The sequence below is a fragment of the Sminthopsis crassicaudata genome, chromosome 5 (genome assembly GCF_048593235.1).
Source record: "Sminthopsis crassicaudata isolate SCR6 chromosome 5, ASM4859323v1, whole genome shotgun sequence".
Lineage (NCBI taxonomy): Eukaryota > Metazoa > Chordata > Mammalia > Dasyuromorphia > Dasyuridae > Sminthopsis > Sminthopsis crassicaudata.
The window spans coordinates 202,000,689-202,019,093 of record NC_133621.1 but is presented as its reverse complement, the minus strand read 5'-3'; the positions used below and the strand labels follow the sequence as shown (position 1 = coordinate 202,019,093).

General features: G+C 34.2%; 1 protein-coding gene across 3 annotated transcripts in view; it reads left to right on the top strand.

The window, feature by feature from the left end:
* TMEM117 (transmembrane protein 117) overlaps positions 1-10,473 on the top strand; it is a 158,803-nt gene extending 148,330 nt beyond the window's left edge. For all 3 annotated transcript variants that reach the window (XM_074269461.1, XM_074269460.1, XM_074269462.1), the window contains one exon: positions 9,120-10,473. In XM_074269461.1, coding sequence (XP_074125562.1) covers positions 9,120-9,775 — 656 coding nt within the window. In that variant the 3' untranslated portion in view covers positions 9,776-10,473. The remainder of the gene's footprint in view (positions 1-9,119) is intronic.
* Positions 10,474-18,405: the final 7,932 nt, after the last annotated feature.

Genomic DNA, 18,405 nt, shown 5'->3' with positions numbered 1-18,405 from the left:
GGTTATTAAGTGTGAAACACTTTTAACCTTTCTTCATTTAACATGTCTTCTCAATTTAGGTTTGAGATTTTTTTCCATCTTAACACACAGCACACTGTTTAAGATAGGCAGGATGTCAGAGACAAAGGCCATGCAAAGACAAAGTGACTAGAAAATGCAAGATATAGAAAACTGCTGATACATACAAATATAATCATATATATGCATATACATCTGCACATATATACATGTGCATTTTAAACGTATATATATAGAGAGAGACAAGGGTATGTGTGTGTATGTGTGAGAGTGTATATGTGAAAGAGAGAAAGTACAACAGAGAAACACACACACACACACACAGACAAATGAAAGAAAGAGACAGAGACAGAGTCAAACAGAGAAAGACAGAAGCAGAGAACACACAGAGAGATAAAGAAACAAAGAGAAATAGAGAGGCAGAGAGACAGAGACAGAGACACAGAGGGAGAAAGAATGACAAGACTTGAAAAATCTTATCTCTGTTGTTTTACATGGGAGGAAATTGAGTCCTAGAAAGACAAAGTGTCTTGTCCCAGGATACATAGTTAAATGGCAGAGCTAGGATTCAAATCCTAGATTTTCCAGTAGTTGGTTTATTACTTTTTCTACTGTGACATTTTACCTTCTGATAGATTTGACCAATAGAGTTAACTAGAAACAGGATTCAGGGTCAAAAGATTAGCTTAATGAAAATAATTGCTATGGGGGCATGAGAATTACAAAAATGGAGGTATTCTATCAGCGCAAAGAGATCCTGGTCATAGAGAAATAGAACATTGATAGAGGTTCAGTAGAAAGAAAATTAGGTTTGGAGTTAAAAGAAGTTCCAGTTCTTCCACTTAACTACCACTTTGACCTTCAAGTTTCGGTAAAAGGCATAAAATTTTTTTAAATGAAAGAAATTAGATTTGAAGACTATTAAGGTCCTTTCCATTGCTGGGCCATACAGCACAGTAATATAATTTACAAAATTATAAAAATATCTACTATTTTAATTATAGCTTTGCTTTCTTTATTTGTTAAAGCCATAGTATTTATGGGAGTGCATAAAGGGAGAGATGGTTAGTTCCAGTTTTCAAATTCTACTGTCTCAATATAGATTTGGTAGGGGCCAGAATGGAGACAGTTCTGATTGTTTTCAAAACTGATTTGGCTATTTGGGCAGAGGCACCTTCCTTTGAAACCAGGATCCTGAAAACTTTGGCATCATTGTCTTTGTTCAGTAGAACATTATCAAATGGGATTTAATTCTGATAATACAAAAGAGGAACCCTGGAAGAAGGGGGTATACATACACACACATACACACAGAAAGAGAGATCGAGAGAGCTAGAAAGAAGGAAAATGCAAAAGTTGCAATATATCTATAGAATGCTTTAGAAAAATTTTAGTTTAGTGCAAATATGTAAGCCTTAACTGAAGTAACTTCTACAACTTGATATGCCCCACAGGTCTTTGGGTTGGCTGTAATCCAATAAATGAAGATACTATAAATTCCCACAAGAAGGGAAAAATTAGAATTTAAATGGTTATCTTTACTATATCCTCATGAGTTATCTAAGCAGGCCTCCAAAGTAATAGCTTCAATCTCCCAACTATGAAGTTTTTTTAAAGCAATTAAAAAAAAAAGAGTGAGTGAGAAAATTGACAGATGAATTATACTCTGAAGTAAGTGATTTAAAAAATAGAGGTAAGCAGAAAGAAGTAAAGAAAAAAATAAGAACCCTAACCCTTTCAGGGTTACCAGTACACTACAACTATAAAGAGTAGGCAAGGAAAAAAGAAAATGGCTGAGAAGCTTCCAGTACTCTGTTCTCCCACCTTAGCAAGCAAAATCTTCAAGGGTCCTCAACAGAATATAATAAAGGAAAGAGAAAAGGGAAAGATACTGCTTTCATGGAAGAGAGAAAGGATTGAAGGATGCAAATACTTGGCACAAGGCCTTCAGGGGAAAGCAAAGAAAGAAAGTTATTTGCTCAGAGTTCCTCTACGCCCGGGAGCAGAGCCACGGCGGCTGCACCGTGCCTACGAAACAGGGAGAGGGGCTCGGCGCCGGCCGGAGCGCCGCGGCTTTAGGCGTTAGCTGTGCTTTCTTGCTACCTAGAGCCGCGGCGTGAGGGAGGTTGCGGTGCGCCAGGACGTTCCGAAGTGTCCCGCCGCATCGCCTAGAGCCGCCGGTTGTCTGGGTGGAAGCGTGCCCGCGGCCGTGGCGTGGTAGTAGCGGTAGCCTTCCGGGGAAGCACTCTGGAGGTAGGAGGGTGGGCTGGGAGGGAGGCGTCCAGCGCAGTCTTCGGTCTGCCTTTCTTTTTTTGGGGGGTAATTTAATTGGGATGACATTGAATAAATAAATTAGTTTAGGTAAAGTTGTTATTTTTATTATATTCATCCTGAATATCCATGAATAATTAATGTTTCTCCAATTATTTGAGTGGGATTTGATTCCAAATCTTTACAGGAAATTAGTAGTGTGAATATTTCCATTTGATTCAGAAATTACCCCCACACCAATAATTAATCATTTCTGCTTGTTAAAATATAATAAAATCCAGGGGTAGCTAGGTGACATAGTGGATACAACACCTTTCAGGAGGACTTGAGTTCAAATTTGGTCTCAGACATTTAACATTCCCTAGTTGTGTGACCCTGGGCAAGTCGCGATCTCAATTGCCTCAGCAAAAAAAAAAAAAAAAAAAAAAAAAAAAAAAGCCAACAACTATATATATGTGTGTGTGTGTGTGTGTGATATAAAGGATCCTTTATATCATACATTATATATTTTGCAGATGATATGATGATATATTTGGGAAAAATTCCAAAGACAACTTAAAAAAATTAGTTGAAACAATAACTTTTGCAAAGGAGGAGGATATAAAGTAAATCTATATAAATTGTCAGCATTCCTATATATCAAGAGCAAAAGCCTGCAAGAAGAGATACTAAAAGATAATCCATTGAAAATAACTCTAGATAGTATAAAATATCTAGGAGTACACTTGGAAGTACAAATTCAGGAACAATATAAACAAAATTATAAAGCAAAAATTTTTCTGCAAATAAAGTAAGATTCAAATAATTGGAGAAACATTAATTATTCATGGATATTCAGGATGACTATAATAAAAATAGCAACTTTACCTAAACTAATTTATTTATTCAATGCCATCCCAATTAAATTACCCCTCAAAAAAAGATTTATTGAATTAGAAAAAAATAACAAAATTTATTTGGAAGAACAAAAAGTCACAAATATCAAAGAAACTAAATTCTATTTTCTATTATTTTCATTAACAAAACTAACTTTTTCCCCCTGAGGCAATTGAGGTTAAGTGACTTGCCCAGGATTATACAACTAGGAAATGTTAAGTGTCTGAGACCACATTTGAACTCAGGTCCTCCCAATGTCAGGGCTGGTGCTCTATCCACTGCGCCACCTAGCTGTCCCAAAGAAGCTAATTTTTAAAAGTGGGAAGGAAGGAGATTTAGCAATACTAGATCTTAAGCTGTTATCATAAAGCAGTAAGTATCAACATTATCTGTTTGCCTAAGCTCAAGGACCATCAGTTCTGTGATTTAGCTACATCAGTGTTCATCCAGAGAATAAGCACAAAGGATTGTTATTATCCCAACCTTGCTTTTTGGGCTTTAGAAAAAGAAAGGAGTGAAAGAAGAATAGTCTTAGCATAAAGATCCTGATAGTAGTATAAAGCTGTAAAGGATCCTAAGAGAATAGTTGTGTGATTTTCTCTACCTTTTTTTTTTTTTTTTTTTTTTTAAATTCAGAAGTGAAGGTAGCAAATGGTATAAGTGATTCAAGGCTGAGGCTTGGCAGGTAGGGTTTATTTGAAATTATCCCTTTCATTATTTCTTATAGCAAATTAATATTTTATTGCTTTGACATACTAGAATTTGTTTAGCTACTAACATGGCATAAAATATAATTTGAGGAAGCTAATACACACGTACACATGATACATATTGGACAAGACATGAATAATAAAATCAGACATACTTGAATTCAAATCCTGCCTCATATACTTATTAGCTGAGTGATCTGGGGTAACTAATAAGCTCCACCTCAATTTCTGCATTTTACCATTTATCTTTCTGTTATATTGGTCCAAAATTAAGAGTTGGATATTAAAATTTCTTACTACTATTGTATTATCTTATAAATATGTATCCTCATATTTAAGTTAATTTTTCCTTTTTGAATTTTGGTTAAAGGACTTTGGAAGACAGTTTAATAATGATATTATCTGTTGTATCCTTCAGAGTAATATGATTTCCTTATTTAATCTCTTTTTTATATTTTAAATGTTTCTTTTTGCTTTATTTTATAGCATGACTACAACTCCTACTTTTTTTGGATTTATGTAAAACATAGCAAATTTTATTCCAGTCCTAATTTTTATTCTGAGTGTATTTTTGGTTTTTTAAGTGTGGTCTTTGTTAGCAACATATTTTCCTGTGAGAAATTTGTGAAATATGTATGAAATTTCCTGTGAGAGTTAGTGCATTATGTTTTTGGATTGTTTCACTGTTATGTCTATTATTTGATTTTTGCTTTTACCTTTGTTTCCTTGTTTGCTTTAGAAAGAATATATTAATGGGCTCTTCATTATTTTATAGTTTAATTAACTTCACAGATATCTTCTCTATCTCTTTTTTTGTTTGTTTGTTTCTTGTCTTCTGGGTTAATTTATTTTATTATCTGTTCTTCCTTTGGTTGCTGTTATATATAGTGAATCTTATGTTTCCATTACTTGTGGTATGTACAAATCAAATCATTTGTTCATATATGGTTTTATTTTTAGGAATGCTTTTTAATGAATATCCCTCCTTTTCATTCAGTCTTGGATTTGCACTATATATATCACCTTGGATTACATTAGCATTTTTGTTTTTCATTATTTATTCCTCCTGTGATTTCAGATGGGCTCAAGATAATTTTGTGATATTTAAATTTATTTTGTATTTTCTCCCATTTTCTGCAAATGTTTGTTATTTGTTATTGGAATTATTAAATTTAACCACTGCTATATATTTTTTCACATAGGATTTTTTCTGGAAATGATTTATGGATTCTTGCAATCGTTATACTATTCTCTGTTCAAAGGTTCTGAACAATTAAAAAAATTATTTCTTTTGTTTTGGAGTTGAGGTTTTTGTTTGTTTCCTTTGCTGATCATGATTTTTTGGAAGAAATGTGATCCTTATATTGGCTCTATTCAATTTATTTTCAAGATTAATATGTTTTCCTTGTATCAAGATTATGTCTTTATATAATTATTAGTTTTTTTCTTCTCTTTTTCCATTTTGCCTTCACTATGTTTTTGTATCCCCAGTCCATTTTTTCTCACTTTTGCTTCCTTGGTGAGGTTTACACTATGTATTGAAGTTATATTTTTAAAAATTCTGCTGATTATTCCTGCTGTGAAAGTCATAAATTCTGCAAGAATTGTAAATTCTTTCTCTATTTCTCTATTAAACTATTCAGGAATATCCTGTTTGATTCCATGCTCTAATTTAGGTGATCTGGAGGCATATTTTTTTTCTTTTAATATCTTCCTCACTGGTTTATCTACTTGTGCCAAAGTCCTTTTACTGAATTCCCTACTGAAATCTTTTGTAATTTTGTAATTTCAATTTGTGTTTTTTCCCACCAAATTCACTTTCTGACTTCTTCCCTTTTGACAGAAATATCCTTGAGTTTGGGGTCGCAAAGTTACTTCAGCCTCTTCCCATGCCCATAGTATACTTGTCCCATGGTGCCAATTTCCATCAGCCTGAGTCTCTATCCTAACTGATCTTGTACAATCTGTATGCCATTCCCCTTTCTTTCAGACCTGATGGGTTCTTAAATGTTTGGCTTCCTGCTCCAGTACCCTCTAATTCCTCAGCTAATTGAGTAAATTCTATTGTAAGCCTTTGGGTTGTTTTATGTAACCCTGCTAGATCAGGGGTTGACCTTCTCTACTGTCAACGTTCATTGGATTTTTACAGGTTTTTGAAATTTCATTTTATGGAGATGGCTGAAATTGCTTTGTCCCCATAATTCTCATTTCGGAGATATTGGGGAAATCATGAGCATTGGAGAATATATCTATTCCTCTATCTTGTTGGTTATGTCATGTGCTACTTTTTCACTTTATGTTAGCCACATATGGATGGTCATGCAATAGATTTCATCATTAGCCACAACTGTTCAACTTCCTTAATCAGAAAATTTGACATTTCTCATCTGACCATAATTAGCTATCATACCTTTTCTTTCCCTGTCTCAGTCAACCTAAACCTATTTATCCTTAACAAGATCTATAATCACTCCACATTCTATTTCTGGATCTGTTTATTTATTCTTATACTTTAAACCTATACTATATCTAGCATATGTTTCCTCCATTTTTACTCCCATGTTACTGAATAGAAGTAAAGGAACTCAAAATTTGTGCTGTGTACATTATAAAAGCATGTTATCCAACTTCAATTGGACCCTCATTATATCAAGACAGCAATTTTATTAGTCTCAGATCAATACCTTATCTCACTTTCCACAGAATATACTCCAAATCTTCCCTTTCTTCCTTGAGCCTCCCACAATTTCCCCATCCATCTCTCTCCCAGCTAATGGCATTGCCTCTTTAATTTTTTTTTTATTTCTTTTTTACAATCAGCAAAACTCATTATTTCCTTCTCATCCCAAGCACCCAGTTGAGAATGAAATTAAAATAAACCCCTGTTATAATAAATATGAATAGTGAGGCAAAAAATTTCCACATTAGTAATGTCAAAAAAATATGGCTCCTTTTTCATTTTGAGTCCTTCTTCTATCAGGAAGTGGGTAACATGTTTCATAATTAGTGCTATGGACTCATGATTGCTAACACACTAATCAGAGTTCTTAATTTTTTCAAATTTCTGTGATACAAAACCCTTCATTATTTTTATAACACAATAAAATTCCATCATATTTAGATATTACTTCTTGGTGAAAAATCCCTCAATTTATGGACATTCCTTCAGATTCCCATTCTTTGGCTACCTCAAAAAGAATGATAAATATTTTTCTACATTCTTAGAGTTTGTTTTGCTTTTATTTAATTTACCTATTCTTTATATCTTCCTTCTTTCTCTCCTTTCCATCCTATTTCCCAAGTTTTTGGTTTTGTATTCTCCCCTTCTTTGACTGGTTCAGATGAGAATGAGATTGAAGTGTCAACTATTGCTCTCCACCCCCTTTTCCATGTTTTTATAAACTTATACTCTCTCATTTTGTAAGCTAATTTCCCCTTATCTTCTTTTTCTTCTTCCCTTTTCCCCCAATGTATTACTCTTCTTCTTTCTTTCCATTCTTCTCTTAAAATCATTAAGACATATGTCTTATGAGACTCCCTCAATTATTATAATAATGATAAGGTTCAGAGGGGATATATGCATCATATCTCCATGTAAGCATTTTATCCATTTTTACTCCTTTATCATTGTTCAAACATGCTTACCTTTTACATCTTGACTTCTATATACTATAGAAGTTTTGAACAATAGAGTTTCTATGCAGTTTTGATTTTTTTTCTTTAGGAATGTTTGGCTCTTTATTTCATTAAAGATCTATTTTTTCCTCTTTAGTTGTTTAGCAGTTTCCCAGTTTTATCCAATTCTTCATAACCCCATTTGGGTTTTTCTTAGCAAAGATATTGGAGGTGGTTTTTCCTTCTGGAGGCAGTATATAAATTATTTCAACTGATATTTCATTTTACATATTCACAAGTTTCAAGCAAATTCTCTTTTATTATTTCCTATGTTATGGTTAAGATTATTTGTCCTTTTTTTTTTTTTTTTTTTCTTCCAGGAAACAGTGTAGATCATGTTGCACTCCTTGTTGTACCATATTAGGAGAACATTCATTGTTGGCCTTCTTCTTCCTTGAGGAAAACCATTAGGGGTTTTCCCCAGAGTATTCAAGGATATTCATTTCCAGCCCAATGTGACATAAACATGGAAGTTGGAATAGTAATATTCCATATCTCAAGAACTCATATGAACTGGATTACACACAGTTATACAGCCATTGGTATATACAAAAAGGTTAATATAGAAATACATTAAATTTAACATGGAACAAAAGAATATAAAGGATGAAAAACATGATTTAGGAGAAGGTAGAGGAAGGAAGGGAGGAAAAAATGATAAAGCAAAACATACTTTAACTATGGAGGACTGATTATAAAAGATTACTTGGGTCTTAGATCAAATCACTGAAATTTTACATTACTAATATTGTTTCCATTTCTCTCTTCTCCACCCTACCCCAGAATGGTATCTATGTGTCTCTATATGTGTAAGAACAAAGAGAGTTAGTTTTCTGTACTACAATAGAACATGCTCAAAGGAAAAATATCATTAACAAACATAACTTTGAATATGTTAAACTCATGAACTCATACATAAAATAGAGGAGAGCAGCTTTTTATGGATTAGAAAGCAAAATGCAAAAATAAATGTGTACAATAAACACATTTGAAACATAAAAGATCTACATAGTGTATGGCAGAAAAAGAAAGATGCAATCTATTATGCTTTAGACAGATTTTTTTAAAAGGTAGTAGCAATCATTTTCTGATAAAGCTGTAATAAAAATAGATTTGATTAAAAGAGATAAGTGAGTAAATTACATTATACTTAAATACATAATAGATAATAATACAAAAATCACAATAAAATATTAATTATATATGCATAGGTTACATATATAATACATATATATATATATATATATATATATATACATAAATATACATGTATATATGTATATGTATATGTCCAGATTTTCCTTTACTGAGTATGGAGTGACTACTACTCACTACACTAATTTATACATCTTGTGGCCTTCAGGATTTATAAGCAGAATGAAATGTGATATTATGGGAAATACTTTTTATATCATTGGATACATTTTGAATGACTAATTGTCATGTTGTGGAAGGGAATTTCTTGAACAATATGAATTAAATGACCTCTGAATTTCCTTCTAACTTGATGATTCTAAAATATATTTTGTGACTTTTTTTATTAATTTAGATTTTTTTTTTTTCAAATAGGTAAATGGTTTAACTATGGCATCATCTTCCTTGTCCTGATTTTGGACCTTAATATGTGGAAGAACCAAATATTTTATAAGCCACATGAATATGGTCAATACATTGGCCCTGGACAAAAGATTTATACTGTGGAGGATGCAGAAAGCTTAAAGGATTTGAACAGAACCAAGCTGTCTTGGGAATGGAGATCTAATAACACAAATCCTCAGACTAATAGAACATATGCAGAGGGAGATATGTTCTTACATAGCAGATACATAGGAGCGAGTCTTGATGTCAAATGTCTGGCTTTTGTTCCAAGTTTGATAGCTTTTGTGTGGTTTGGTTTTTTCATCTGGTTCTTTGGAAGATTTTTGAAAAATGAACAAGGCATGGAGAACCAAGATAAAAGTTATACACGGATGAAAAGGAAATCACCTTCAGAGCACAGCAAAGATATGGGAATGACTCGAGAAAACACCCAAGCCTCCGTTGAGTATCCCTTGAATAATTCCCCTGTAGTCTACATCAAGTCAGATTTCAACGAAATTGTCTACAATTCCTCCCATTTGACTTCAGAAAACTTGAACTTGCATTTGAACGACCCATGTCACATACCAGAACCAAACCCAGAACCTGTGATAACTGAATGTACACCTACAAACTCAATCCAATGATGGCGTTATTTCCCAGAGGGCAAAGAAATTCACACAAGAATATACCTTTAAGGACCACTCTGTCCTTTTGTACATAAGATTTATGTAGCTTTAGATGGAGAAATATAACCTAGGCCACAAAGGTGCTCAACATGCTCTTTCTAGAACTCATTATTTTCTATTTGTATTATGATAATGTGCCTCCTATGTATCCAAAAGTCCTCTAGAGATTGCTTCTCACAATTGCACAAACTAATTATTTCCATGTTGACTTTACAGAGTAGTAAACTACTAGGTCATTATTTAAAAGTATAAAGTTCTACCATAGTGGTGCCTTGAGACATCAAACTGTTTTTAACTGTCAGTAAGTCAACAAGCATACATTAAGTGCCTACTATGTTCCAGGCACTGTGCTAAGCACTGGAGAGGCAAAGAAAAGTGAAGAAACAGTATCTGCTTTCAAGGAGCTCATAGTCTAATGTGGGAGAAAATGTGCAAATAATTCTGTACAAACAGAGATAATTAACACAAGGAAGGTACTAAGGATTTAAAGGGATCAGGAAGGCTCCTTAAAGAAATTGGGATATTAGCTGGAGAAAACCAGAAGGATCAGAAGATGGAAATGAGAGAAGACAATTCCAGGCAGGGGAAACAAACAGTGAAAATGCCTGGATCTAGGTGAAATGGAATTTATCTCCAGATATGTAGAATAGGAAAAATTGGGGGGGGGAGGATCCAGATTGACTTTGAATGATGGAAGATACTATACTTGATCCTGGAAGTGAAAGAAAATGAAAAGTCGAAAATCACATTTAGGTTTTCAGCTTTGGTAACTAGGAGAATAATGCTCTTTTTCTCAGTGATAGGAAATTTGAAAAGGAGAGGGACAGAGGAAGAATATATTAAAATTAGTTTTTGATATGTTGTATTTAAAATGTATGTGGGAAATCCAATTTGGGATATCCAATGAAGTATAGAAGAGTTCTATTTTTTTTCTTTAATAAATTTCTTTTGACCAACATTGGAGATCTGATCAAGAAACTGATGTAGTCAGTGCCATAATAATGGTTTCCAGGGATATCTTTTGTTACTTACCCAATTCTACATAGCAGATAGAAATTGGATTGCAAAGATTTTAATATTTATTGGCAGACTGCCAAACAAAATGCAGATATAAAAGCCAATAAATATTAACCCAACATAGGTCACTTCTTATGAGAATGTGTCTTTCTCAATTAATTATAGTTAGATATAATACCCAATTTTGTTTTTTGATAATGAAAGGTAAATTGCTACTGTATGACTCTACAGTGTCAAGGAATAAGATTGTATAGCCCACAACATTTGTAAAATCTACTGTAAACATTGGAAATTGGAAAATAGATAACAACTCTGAGATAATGAACTCCTTCAAAAATCATGAAATAAAAGATTTTGCAGTAGAGAGACAAATACTGGAAGAACAAAGGTTTTAGTGACTTTTCCTGTCTTTTTTATTTTTCTTTTGAAAACAAAACTTTACACATGAATAAATAAATTCCCATAAATGATGGTGGGAGCTTTTGTGTATGTTCATTCCAGGAGCTTGATAAAATCTCAGTTTCATAAGAGTATAATAAATAATCTACTGAAGGCAAAACTTTAGAAACTAAGAAGTTCTAACTTGCCTCTAATTTAATTCCACAAATTATTGCTCCAGAATCTTCAAAAAAATCACTCATCAGGCTAAAACAATTACTTGTCAAATAATATCAGTTGCTGGCTTTTGTCCTCATGATTTTAATCTCCATTTTTGATTAATCTGCTTTTAGGCTTGTAATACTCTGAATTTAACATGCGTAATAGAACTATGTACTTATGTATTACTTTGAAAGCCACCTTTAAACATGCTATTTGCCAAGCAGTTGGAATCAGCCTTCCTTCTGCACATTTTTTTTAACCTTTATATTATAAGTATTAATTTGAATTACTTCCTTGAAGTTACTTTCTTTGGTTTTATGGTAATGCCAAACAAGAATAGAGTTTGCACAACATAGAATTTTCAAATCCCAATATCAGAGCTAAGTGAATAAATACTTATCAATAAACTGGCTGGCAGGGCTTTAAGTTGCAGATACTCCTCTGCCCCAACAAATCTTTGTGGGCCAGATTACTTTTCTTGGGGGTGATTTGCTGTCTTGCCTCAGTATCAGCTATCCCTTTGAGAGAGATTTTTTCCCCCCTTTCAAACCAAGTTGTTGTAATTGTTCATTTTTTGTTCTCAAAGAGAATCAATGACATTACAAAGGATGATGTCTTGATTTATGCATGAATTATATTTGAGAGAACTGCACAAAGTCATCAGCTTCTCACCTCCAGAGTCATCAAAGTTCAAGACAAAAGTCAAGAAGACTGGAGATGGTCTGGGATGCAGTGAATGGCTTTGGCCCTATTATGGTCTTTCTCAGATTTCAATTTGTCTGGGGCAATGCCCATTTAATGACTAAGGACTAGGTACATTTTTTTTACTATGTCCTTTATTTTCGAAGAGGACCAATGACATCAAGAGGATAAGGTCTTGACTTGCAAGTCATTTGGATTGGATTTAAGTGAAGCAGGGTTATGCAAAGTCATCAGCATCATTCTCTCTTCTAGGATCATCTGAGTCCAGGGGCAAGTCATATTTATTTGGTTTAAACGCTAGTCACATAGCTCCATTTGAAACATAGTGGACTTTTAAAAAACCTGTTTTTTACCCCAAAGCTTTATTTCAAAAATTAAAAATGAAAACTGCATAGGACAAAAAGTCCCAACTTTAATAAAATTATTTAAAACAAAAATGAAAAACTTAGCCTCAAACCCCCAAATATTTTACATATGGTGAAAGAAAAGGGAAAAGAAAGAGGAGAATGGAGGAGGATAAAGAAGAAAAGGAGAAGAGAGGGGAAGGGGAAGGGGAAATGAAATGGAAGGAACAAGGAGAAAAAGAGAAGGGGGAGGAGCAGAAGAGAGAGAAACATTCCCCCAACTTATGTTCGAATTGGCAGGTTGAATTCCCCCAGGCATTTTACTGCCCAGTCACTGCTGTAAATCATTTGTGCATAGAAATCTCAGTAAATTAAGTCACCCGGATATTGTAAAAATTCTCTTAAAACTTTCTTCATCAACTCTAAGACCCCAGAGAGAACTCTTATTACTCTGTCTCCTTTCTCTCCCATTCCTCAAATGAAAACAAAACTCCAAAGAATTTTTAATAACTCCATTCAATGACCCCAAGTTCAGGGGAATGTACTTCTCTTGGAAGAGAAAAGGAAAGGGAAGAGGAGGAAAGAAAGAATAAATAATCACTAGCCTCTTCAGCATGAAGAAATTTCATCAGCATGGGCATTTTTGAGAGCTTGCCTTGCCTTGGCTCCTAGATCTAAATTTAAGGTGAGAATTTCATTGTGGTAGCCTTTATATTACTTTCTCCTCTATCCGTACTTTTCCCTTTCTCTAGAATAGCTGCTAGATGAATTTAGGAGGATAAATCACATTCTTCACCAGTTCCAACATCAAGGAAAATTCTATGGGGGGAATGGGAAAGAGGATCATGAAAAATTCCTTCCTGAACAACAGGTTTCCATATATTTTGCATCTCGATTTCTTTGTATATATCTTCAATTAGGAATAATCAAGGCAAACATATTTCCAGGCATCATAATTTTTCCAGCATCTTAAAAAATTACTTGTGATAAACCTGAAATCTCGAAATATGTCACAAATAGCAAAACAATTATTTAGAAAAAGAATGATGACTTCAGTATCCCAGGAAATCATTTTAGGGAACCTTTCATAGAAATCAGCAGTACATATGTATCAATAGATCAGTACTAGCACAATTCAAGACATCACTTGACAGGCTGCTTTATTGACTACAAACCAAAATTATACAAAGATCACATTACATGAATACATCATAGCACTACATGTGGGACATTAGTAAAGAAGCATAACAGCAAAGAACTAAAAGCATTCATAATAAAAATTAGCATATAAACAAATAGCAAATTACACTTAAAATATATCTACTATGTATGCATGATACTAGCACAGAAATGGATAAATATGAAATATAAAATAATGAAACAAGTATACTCAAAGACATGCATAAATGAATATAAACAATATAGACCTATGTTACATGCTCTGACATGTAATGTGTTTGGCAACATTCATAACAATTTCCATTTTACTCTATAACATCCTGTTAATCTAGTTATAGGTTGAGTAGTCCAAGCTCTTTTGTGATCTGCTAACCTGTCTCCTTTATACCTGAGCTAAGTGATGGTATGACCTAATTATAATTCTCATCAGAACTATTGTTACATATTCTTAAACATGAACTTTTGGATGGTCTGGTTTGGGTAATTAGGATGATTAAACTGTGACATATTTCTCTATGTTGAAGTTCTAGCCATGCCAGGTATTCCCACATAAAATGAATTTTGTATATTCTCTTTCTCCTCCCCTCCCTTTCCCTTTCCTCTTTCCCCCTGCACTCTCTGTCTCGCTGTCTTTGTCTTTGTCTCTGTCTGTCTCTCTGTCTGTCTCTCTGTCTCTGTCTGTCTTTCTCTCTTTCTCTCCTTTTTTTCTCCTCCACACTTTCCTCCCTTGAAGTCTGCTGAGGTAAGTGTCCATTACTTATTTCCACCTTCTTATCAGGTCATAAAACTATCAGACAGTAAGTGTTTGTGCTATATTGTCTTCTTTTGGATTCCTGTTTGTTTCTGGGTTCATTCTGTAAACCCAATGGTGTCAAACTCAATCAGAAAAGAATGTTATTATATCACATTTTTTGTTAAACATTTCCCAACTACATTTTAACATGAACTATTCATTTGATACTTCCAATGTAAATGAACAATTGCCTACTATCTTCACAACCAAGTAAGTGTCAGTTTTCCATCAGTCTTCTCTGTCCCCTAAATACCAGGTTTTTCAGCAAAATTCAGCAAAAAAAAGTTGACAATAAACTCACACATACCAGAGTTAAGGTCATAGCTAGGTAATAAGCTTCTTTTAGCTCATCTCAGCAAAGAGATATGATAGTTATGAATATGATATCTCCATCCTCATACACTCCAAAATTCCAGTCAATAAGCAGGTGAAAATCTCCACCCAAACCAGAACAAGTATGGTTTAAATTCCTGGTAGAGGTATACATGTGTACTAGAAATGACATGTTGAGAGTATTAAATTTTTCCTTTGGTGTCTCTGTTCATCAAATGTTAAGAAAATGCGTTTCCTTGAGTCAAATGTAGTTCTAGATTCCTTTATGCCAGTTGATGCTTCTTGAATAGTTTTTTTTAAATTCCCTGCCATGGTCCAAATGGAAACTTGCACAAAGTCCAAAAATATATATTTGTCTCACAATGTTAACAATGATGGAAACTTCTGGTTCCTGGTTAATGTACATACCTTGTAAAATAGTCATCATCAGAATGTGGTTTAATATTTTTGTATCTCCTTCCAGAGACACAAGGTTAATGCAGAAAAGTTTCAAAACTTTGCTAGTTACTAGCATTCTGAAAATAAGCATCACAAGCTGGCATTTCTTTGTGTGTGTGATAAAGGGAATGAAATTAATACAAATTTTAATACTTAGTGAAATCTGTTGCAGTTTGGAATCTGTTACTTTCTTGACTTATACACAGACATACCTCATTTTATTATTGTACTTCACTTTATTGTGTTTTACAGATACTGCATTAAAAAAAATTGTAGGCAACTTTGTATGGAGAAGGTATATTAGCATTGTTTTTCTAATGTTAACATTGTATCTCTGTGTCATATTTTGGTAATTCTTGCAATATTTCAAACTTTTTCATTATTATATCTGATCTATGATATTACTGTTGTAATTGTTTTGAGGTGCCATGAACCATATCCATATAGCACAGTGTACTCTTATCTACCAGATCTAATTCCTTGTCTATTCATTGAATTTACTTCATTTTCATAAGGAATATTATTTGGGTCAAATCTAAATGAGTAATTGCTGTTTCTCCAGTTATTTATATCTGACTCTTTGGTGTGAAAAGTATTTTGTAATTGTGTTAATATTAGCACAGTGGATAGAATGCTAGGACTGGAGTCATGAAGACATCTTCTTGAGTTCAAATCTGTATTCAGATACTTAGTATCTATATGACTCTGGATAAGTCACTTAACTCTCTCATTTTCATCATCTGTAAAAATGAACTGAAGAAGGAAATGGCAAATTGCTCTATTATGTTTGAAATATTGGAAGAAAGACAGTAAAACTGTACAAGGAAGGGGGAATCTCAACTTGCCCTTATCAGAACTAGACAAAGCAAGAACTTGAATCTATGCCATTTGGGGCATAAATGGTTAGTAATGATATTGCTCCATTGTTTATGGTGATTTTTAGTAAAAATATAATTTCTTTGCTTATCTCTTTTAATTGTCTATTTTTGCTTTTGCTTTGTCTGAGATTATGATTGCTATTTTCCCCTTTTTAAACTTTAACTGAAGCATAACAAATCTGACTCCAGGTTCTTTTACTCTGTGTGTATGTGCCTCTGTTTCAAGTGTGTTTCTTACAAAACATATTGTTGGAATCTGGATTTTAATTCACTCTATCCACTTCTGTTTTATCAGTGAGTTCGTCCTATTCACATTCATAATTATGATTATTAACAGTGTATTTCCTTATATTATTTTCCCTCTGCTAATTTTTCTCTTGATCCCCTTTACTTTGTCACTCCTCAAGTCTCTTTTGCTTTTAATCAATCACTACCTTCCTTAATCCACTCTCCTATCAGCTTCCCCTTCACTTTTCTTATTCTTTTCCCCTTTATTGTTATTTGTAAGGCAAGATGGATTTTTATGCTTAACTGAATACACATATTATTCCCTCTTTGAGCTAATCCCAATTAGAATAAAGTTTAAGGATTACCTAATATCTATCTCATCTATTCCTTTAATGTAAAAGCTCTTCCTTTCAGACCACTTTTATTTGAGATAATTTTCACCACTTTTCCTCTCTTTTTCCCCTTCTCCCAGTGCATCCCTCTTTATCACCCATTAATTTCATTTTTTAAGTCATCCATGACAGAAATTATTATGAGTCTTCTTATACTTTTTATTATATTAACAACTCATTATTAAATTTGGAAACAAGTTTTTCTCCTGCTATTTTCTTTCAAGTCCAAGTCCTATTAAAAAAAATCATTCCAGATGAAGCCAAGATGGCAGAGAAAGCATAAGCGAGAATCTGAGCTCCTCTCATACCCTCGTTACCAATTTTTAAAATCAGCCTCAAAAATAGTGCTAGACTGGTAAGGTTCATGAAGATTGGAAGTACAACAACTCACCAGCCAAAGATAATCAGGAAGATTGCCAGAAAAGGTTTGTCCTGAGTGGCAGGGACAGACCAGCGCAGGGCAGGAATAGAATCGGGAGTGGGGTGGCCTCTGAAGTTGAAAGGTTTACATAGACCTCTCTGCCATAGCCTAACTGCTTTGCTTTGGTCGAAGAGTAGTGGACCAGCAGAGAAATTGGAGCCTAGAGTAGAGGGTATACTGAGGGATGCCAGAGCCTAAGAGGATCTGGCTGCACCCACACAGGACTGGAAGTGACTCAGCACAGACCATAACACAGCTCTTTGTGACATTCTGCAGCTAGGGGCTCTTCTTGGGGGGCAGTCACAAACCTACATGGCAAGGGCACAGCCCGAGGCAGCCTCTCATCTGCATAGTGGGGGGCTCAATTTAGGGTAGTGGAATTTCCCCAGCTCAATTGCACTCCCCAGGCAGACACTCTTCTGGTGCCATGAGGGATATGGCTACTGCTAATACTCAAAGCAGACGTTTGTGGGGGGAGGGGGGCAGTGATACTTTTGCTGCTTAACCTCTAGGCCCAAGGCAGTCACTAATCCTCACAGCAGGGCTCCTCACAGGGCACTTACACAGCCCAGCCCTTGATAGCTAAGCCTAGTCACTTCTGTGTGGAGCTCTTCCTAGAGCACTCTCACAGCTAGCCAATCCTTGCAGCCCATTGAGAGGACAGGTATTGTCCATATACCCATCCTTGCTCTGCAGAGGAAGCTGGTAACCTCCTTGCCCTGAAGGCAGACCCTAAAGGCTTTTTAAAAAATGAGTTAAAAAAATGAAGAGAACAATTGATAGCTTCTATACAGAAAGAGAGTGGGTTTCCAACCCCAGGGAGACTAATAGCAAACAGCCTCCAGACAATACCCCAGATAATGCTCTCCTAGAAGAGACTATTAAAAATTTCAAAAGAGGGTTAGAAGAAAAATGGGGAAAGGAAAGAGAAGCTATGCAAGAGAGTAACAACCTCCTGAAATGTGAATTGGAAAAGGTAAACAACTTCCTGAAATGTGAATTGGAAAAGATAAAGAATTCACAGGAAGTGCAGGGAAACAGAATTAGGGAATTGGAAAAGGTAAAGAAATCACAGGAAAGTAGGATCTCTGAATTGGAAAAGATAAAGAATTCCCAAGAAAGTAGGATTTGTGAATTTAAAAAAGAAAACTCACTAAAAAACAAATTTAGGGAAATGGAAAAAAAATTACATAGAGCAAAACAACTCATTTAAAAACTCAATTGGATGCATACAAAAAGAAGTAAAAAAAAGCTAATGAAGAA